Source organism: Grus americana, chromosome 10 (assembly GCF_028858705.1).
Source record: "Grus americana isolate bGruAme1 chromosome 10, bGruAme1.mat, whole genome shotgun sequence".
Taxonomy (NCBI): Eukaryota; Metazoa; Chordata; class Aves; order Gruiformes; family Gruidae; genus Grus; species Grus americana.
Window position 1 is genome coordinate 21,136,048 of NC_072861.1, and position 7,191 is coordinate 21,143,238.

Below are 7,191 nucleotides of genomic sequence, written 5' to 3' on the forward strand. Positions count from 1 at the left end.
GTTTGTAAAAGGAGGCTGAAAACAATTCAATACTGGTAAAAATGTTGAAGCAGATCCCAAAACCCTGGCAGCCACAACCCCAAAAAAGCCCATCAGGTGTAAGTGGAACCTTCACCCTCCCTCTTCTTGGTGCAGAAAATACAAGTGGAAGGTGGTTTGGTAGGAATAATCCTTACTCAGTATTGATGCTGAAGGGCCCGACTCTGATCTGCACATTAACCAAGGACAAGGTAGATCATGGCTGAGAGCACAAACCTTGTAGATGTTTTACAAGCGGGAAAAAACCCCAGACATACGAGAAACCATTTAACTTCTTCCGTTTTGGTGGTTGTTTTATTTCTTGTTGTTTTCTTACAATCATTATGCTCAAATATAAAAACTGGCCAAAGCCAAAGTCAATTTTAAAAGTGATCCCATCTGCATCGCTACATACTAAACATCACGAAATTCAGTTTCTGTAAACAGACTGGTTGCTTTGCCTGACATGCAGAAAAACCCTCCTTTGCAACTTGTGCAGACATACCTCAGTTTGACAGAAAAATAGTTACACCTGAGTGTTTCCACATTTAGTTTTCTTTTTTTTTTTTTTCCCCATGGACCCTTAACAATTGGTTCATGCTAAGCTGCACCATTGTGATCCTTTTCAGCTGTACTGGGCATCCTCATGAATCACTGGAAGAGAGAAATAAGAATAAATGGAAAGATGCCACGAGGATACTATATCGGTGACAGAACCGGAAAGCTCCAGGCACCTTTATTTCCAGAGCTCTGGAACAGATGCAGTGCATTGCAGATTTGGCTATTATTAAGGCACGTGGTGAAAATAACAGTTTATCATCTTGGGCAATTCATCTCTCCGAGTCAAACATTCTGTGCCAGTAGTAGATGAAGGTGGGCGAGTTGCTGGCCCCTATCAGTATTAGCAGCAGTAGGTACAGCATCATCATGACGGCAAAACGGTGGGTGTAAAACCAGGAAGATTGACTAGAAGGCCTGAAAAGGGAAAAGTGCATGAATTCTGTAAGAGATGCACGAACGCCTTGGCAAAGAGTATCTTAGGTTTTGGTATTTTAAATGGTTAAGCCAATGCCGTAAAACCAGAAAGTTGTTCCACAATCCTCGTAACTAACAATGCCTGATTCCCCATCCCTTTTCCCCACGTCTCCGTGCACAATCCTGTCCTTTCTCCCCATGTTCACACCTTTCCCTGTGGTTTGGAGCTGTGACTGCCTGGCCTGTACACACACATGTTGATTAGCTGGGGGAATGCTGCCACGCAGGACAGATTAAGGGCAGAGTTAAAACTGCCCTGGTTTTAAGAGCTGCACTCGGCAGAGTATCACTCTTTGTTTCCTGCCACAAACAGATTATTGGGGCTCTGAAAGATATGAAGTCCTTACAGGTCTGGGGAAAAAGCAAATTTAGCTGAGCCTGGGAGTGTCAAAGAGTGAGACAGAGGCAACATGATGGTGTAAGCCTTATTTCACAGGAAACAGACTAAAACCAGATTCTGGCAGCGCAGCATATCTTTCTTGCTTGTTTTCTGGTTTGTTTTTTTTTTTTTTTTTTTTTTTTTCAAAAATGAGATGTGCTTATCTGGCTGTCATAGCATGCTCATCACTCTAGACAGCTGAGCTCTTACCTCCTATGCTGTTTCTGTGAATATACTAGCAAGTATTTAACTCGTAAGAGCTGATTATTTGTGACAACGAAGTATTTCTGTGGTACGTCACCCCCTTCGCTGTTTTTCACTCTCGCTCTCTTTCTGTCTATTTCTTCTGAATCTGCATGGGAAGAGAACAGACATGGTCTTTTGGGGAACAGAAAAGTAAAAGAAAAGCACAACTTCACGTAACTAAAAAAAGCAAACAACCAACACCCCCCCCACATACAATCACAAGAGCAGGAATGAGATAACCAAAGATCTAGTCTTGGTATTCCCCTGAATCCCTTAGCATCCAAGAATAGACCGAGAAGTTTGCATGAGGCTATACCACTCCTAGTCATCCTCGGTATGGATGGCATTACGGCCCAGACCAGGGTGAAAAGGAGGCGGCTCTCCCACACAAAGTTTGAGGAGCTGCTAATATTAACAGGGAAAGAAAAACAACATCGAAGGACTGATTGAGCCCTGCAAGTAGGAAGCAGTCAAAGCAGAAGAACGATCTGAGCAGAGGTTTCCTAGATATCTAACGTAGCTCATTCTTGATAGGTTTGTGATGCTTCTGCTCCACCATCACAGGTTACGTGATCAGGCATTATGGAACAAGATTTTCTAGTATTACTGAAACTAGAAAAAACAAGTGATGCCACCAAAATATTTTCCACCCTTAAATATACTATTTTAAGAGAAGCTTCACAGACAACAAGGCTGTTGTGCATTTGGTGAGGGGTCAATCGAAAAAGCTAGTTTCTGCTGAAGGGTATCCACACTCCATACACTACACTGTTTGTATATGGTAAAATATATGCACAAAGCTGAAATATGAGAAGTGCTAAGAGATGAACTACATGTAATTATTACTGCAACAGGCTCACCTTTCTTTTTCACCTGACACTTTACATCTGGATGGTCAATGATCTCGCAAACAGCTATGCAGCTAAGGACAGAGCCCAACACGCTTCGCTGCCAACCAAGACCATGAGGGCTATAAAGGAGAGCCAGGCTCAGGTCACTGGTGAGGTAGGTACCTTCACCAAACAGGGACGTCTGAAACGGAGCAGAAATAGATCCTAAAATCCCGTAGTGCAAACTAAAAACAGCGCACAAGTGTTCCTTACTTTCTGACTGGCAGTTCTGTTTCTGAAGGTAAATTAAGAAAGGCGTTTCTGATCCGTGTTGGGCCTGGTCCACGCACTGTTTTTGTCCTGGCACAACTTCCCCGGGGTGGGGCAGCTGCCCTCTCCCATCCCTCAAATTAGCTGTTTGGCACAGCCCTTGGTGTGGACAGATTCATGCTTTCCCAGATTTGGATTTAGTTTGCCAGCATAAGTATTTTATATCAACATGACTGCACTGCTGTTAGAAGCATTTCACTGATTTATTGAGACTGCCATCATTCAAATAATCCAGCCTCCAAAAACAAGGCAAGGCTTTACTTGCGTTTAAATCCATGCTTTACTGGAAAAGAGGGAAGTACTTTTCAATTGTGAATTCCTTTCAAATGCAACTGTTTTAATAACCTTGAATCTGAGGATTTGCCACACTGGCTAAAATTATTAATCCAGTAAGTCCGCTGTACCTGATAAGCCATTACTCATAAAGAACACGGGGGAAAAACATGGTCCAGGCTGACTGGAAGGTTAAGCAGCTGCCGCATCAAAGCTGCTTTACAGATGGCACAAAAAGCCAGGAGTCAAAACTGCCCTTCCGCTGAAATCGGAAGAGGTGCAAATCCTACAGGATGTCTCCCTTAACCAGGACATTTAAAGAAGGCTCCATTTGCAAGTAGCACCTAAAACTTAGTTGATCTAAACCTGAGGCCAGGCAGAAAGATAGAATCTCTGCATTGCCTGGGTCGCTATCCCCCTCCTCTGTGCACAGGCACTTTCCAGCTGCAGGCTGTCAGACAGGCCAGTATTTTCAGAGGCATTACACTTCCTTACAAAGCAGCAAAGGATAGCCATAATTCGTCACGCTGGAGAAAAGGGTTTCACGCCGCTTCCAGTTTTTACCCTCAGGCTGCACTAGAAAAATCCAACACAACCATCCACAAAGGCCTACACTGAAGTAAAAACAGCAGTATAAAATCATCAGCGCATTTCATATCCCTAAAGGAATTTGGGTCTAGTTTTAAAGTGTCACTAGCTACAAATGACCAACAGAAGATGGTGCCAACAGCAGGAACACCAGGAGCCTCACCCTGTTCAAATGGCAGTGCAGGCCGTTGTGCAGTATGGAATGGAAGTTCTCGAGGCGGCTCCCATGGAAGGCATAGATGAGATCCCGCTCTCCCTTGGTCTCGGCAAACTTGGTATTCATTTGATCGCAATACACGATCTCAAAGAGGTAGTCCGGAGCAGGAACTGCAGCCCCAGACATCCCTGTCAGTTCTTGGATCTTCTCGTACTTAAAAACGGGAACAAATATGAGTGTTGGTTTATGGGTTTAGCTTACTCACTGGAAATTTTGCTTACTGTCCCTTAGGCTTTCATATTGCTTTACATATTTTGATTACGCTTTCCGCATTAGAATTCAACACCGTCACAATTCAGAAGGAGTAAGTGGACAGTAAATATTTTGACAGTTTCATTCCATCAAAGCTAAATCCCAATTCTTCTTTACAGAAAAAAAACCTGAACTGTGATTATGAATTAATTGATGATGTAAGGACAGTATCACAATTCTACCATGCCACTTTGGCTACTAAGATGATATATTCATCAGCTGATCTTGGAAAAGGAAAAAAAGTGAAAACAGAAGTTGTTTTCATTTTGCCACTAATCTCCACAACTATTTTGATCCCTGTTACAGAAGTACCTCAGTGGCTCTCAATCTTTCCATTTTTGGGGCAGAATGCAGAAATACAAAGTTGTCTCTCTCAGTGAAAAGCAGGACCTAGCTCCATGACACCCGAGTTGGACTATCTTGAGCTAGAACATGCAGGTACATGCTACATTAATGGGAGTAACTACCCACAATCGCTGCCCATCATCAGCTACTGACAGTGGTAACTATTTCTTCCAACTAGTGTTCCTGAAAATTTTATTTAAAAAAAAACCCCTCTCTATATATAGAAATAAATGCACTTGGGTTGAACTGTCAAGCTCTCACAACAACCAACTAACTTCTGCCAGGAGGAAATACTCTTTGAAGTGCAAGGTTGCCTTAAAAGACAAATTCTAATCAAGACTTTCAGAATTCAAAACTTACCTCGCGTTTCTTAGTACTTTGTATCACGAAGACCTTAGATGATAAAATCCAACTAAACAAATCCCAGGTCCTTTTCTCTGTGTTTGGAACAGACTCTAGTTCTTTCAGGCTTGGTAGAGCATGGGTATCTGCAAGCTAACAAGACAGGCACTTAGTACAAGCTCCTTCTTTTCATTATGATTAAACAGAGACCTCTAGTGAAAAAAAACCAATATTTCACCCTAATAGGCTGTAAACCAAAAATCAGTTTCTGTTGTGAGATATAAACATTTGTATCCAGTTTGTGGGAAAGTTTGTCACTTTTCCTAAAACCAAATACCAAACAAGTTATAAAATAGTTATATTTACCAACAATATCTGTAAGGTGTCTGTAAGAATAACCAAACAAGCTCCTGAAAGAAAACAAGCCACCACAACGCAGCATCTGCAGTGGGATAAACACAGAGGGTGTTCAGGCCATATAATACAAACCCTTCAAAATGAATTTGAATTTCACTTTGGTCAAGCTCTTAAAATGCTTTGTATCCCAACACCGGATTTGGAAGTTTTCAAGTGCGGGCTTATAGGTCAGAATCCCAAATGCACTTTAAAAACCGAATTCCTTGACTGGATAAACAATTAATTCTGCTTTATTTGTAACCCTGGGCCGCCGCTGCCCTCACCTCAGAGGGGCAACCTCACCTTCTCCCCCCGAGCAGCCCAGGCCGGGCTCCCCCACCTAACCCGCCCTTTCACAAGCCTGCTCTCTCACCCCAAAGGCAGAACATCGTATACCGGCCCGGATACACCCCCCCGGGCCGGGGGCACCGGCACTCACCAGCCCCTCGAAGTCCTTGGCGTCGCCGCCCGCGTAGCGGCCCGGGAAGGGCCTCAGCGCCGAGTCGCGTTTGTAGCTCTGCAGCGCGGCGGCGAAGAGGCTGCACCGCAGGTCGGCGGCCAGCGGGTCCCTCCCCGCCGCCTCCCTGACGCGGGAGGCCGCCTCGCCGGGGCCGGGGCCGGGGCCGGGCGGCGGCATGCCCGGCGGGGGGCTGTCGAGCGGTGACCGCTCTGAAGAGGCAAAAGCTCTCCACCCGGGCGGCGTCGCCCCTTCCGCCTCACCGCCGGGGCCGCGGCCTGGCCCCGCCGCGCCGCTCCGCTCCGCCCCGCCGCCGGGCGACCGCCTCCGCCTGCCCCGTGCCGCTCCGGAGCTTCGGTCTGCCCTGCCCGCGCCCCGCCAAGGTTTGCGTGCCCTGCACGGCCGGGCTGCTGGGGCCGTAAGGGTGGCGGCTGTGCCTGTTTCCTGGGGAGGGGGAGGAGGGAGGCCTGGGGGGGAATGGCGCCTTTCCCTCGGGTACGCACCGGGAGAGGGGTGCGGCGGGGCGGGAAATGGCGCCTTCCCCTCAGGTAGAGACCGGGAGAGGGGTACAGGGTGGGGGAGAAATGGCCCCTTCCCCTCAGGTAGAGACCGGGAGAGGGGTACGGGGAGAAATGATGCCTTCCCCTCAGCAGGAGACCGGGAGAGGTCCGTGGGGCAGGGGGAACATGGAAGGGGAGCCCCACTCTCCGTCCCCACCATGCCATCGCAACCCCGAGGCAGGGGATGGCAGCTGGCAGGGATGGCGGCACTGGGCTGGGATGCCACTTGCACCATGGCCCCATCAGAAGGGTTGTGCCCCATCCCCTGCACGGTGTCGAGGGTCCCAGGCCCTTGTTCCCGGCCGCTGGGCCTTGGCAGATGCAAACTCCCAGCTCGGGCATTGCGTTCACGTGAAACAGCAACACTGGTTAGCCAGAGTGGCTAATTCATGGAGATGGGATTAGCCCTCTCATCCAGGAAGACTGCTTTTCACATAAAATTTGGTGTTCTGTAGCTCTGATTTTAACAGACTGTTACGTGATAGTAAGTCAGAAGCACATAGATGCCATTAGTCCTTAGCTGTTACCTTTATCATCCAAGCTTGTAGGCTCGAAGAATGAATCCAGGTTCGAGTTATCTTCTGCAGGCTGGCGTTGCAGAATTAAAGGAGAGGGATTTACTTTTTAATTGAACCTCTTACCAGTGGTTTCACCAGGTTGCATTCATTACATTGCCTGAGATTGGGGCTTGATCTTCCTCTGAAATACGGGCGCAGCGCTCTGAAGCACGTCTCCAGTTCCACGATGGATTAGAAGTCACCATCAACGGGGCGGAGGTCTCCTCAACCCTGACTGTTGGATCTCCTGAGTGCAAGTTATTTAGGCAGACCAAGTTTGGAAATGTATAGCCATACTAGATATCTTCTAACATCTTTCTTGGTTTCTTCATTCAGGAGGGATATTGCACGTATCCATGGAGTAAC

At 46.9% G+C, this 7,191-nt stretch overlaps 1 protein-coding gene across 1 annotated transcript; it reads right to left on the reverse strand.

The window, feature by feature from the left end:
- Positions 1-313: 313 nt before the first annotated feature.
- On the reverse strand, positions 314-6,804 carry PARP16 (poly(ADP-ribose) polymerase family member 16). The gene is made up of 7 exons (XM_054837162.1): positions 6,796-6,804; positions 5,691-6,152; positions 4,874-5,008; positions 3,863-4,069; positions 2,539-2,710; positions 1,643-1,784; positions 314-993 (listed from the first exon to the last, which is right to left on the reverse strand). Exons 1-7 carry the CDS (start codon positions 6,802-6,804, stop codon positions 849-851), a joined length of 1,272 nt encoding a protein of 423 aa, XP_054693137.1. The 3' UTR covers positions 314-848.
- Positions 6,805-7,191: the final 387 nt, after the last annotated feature.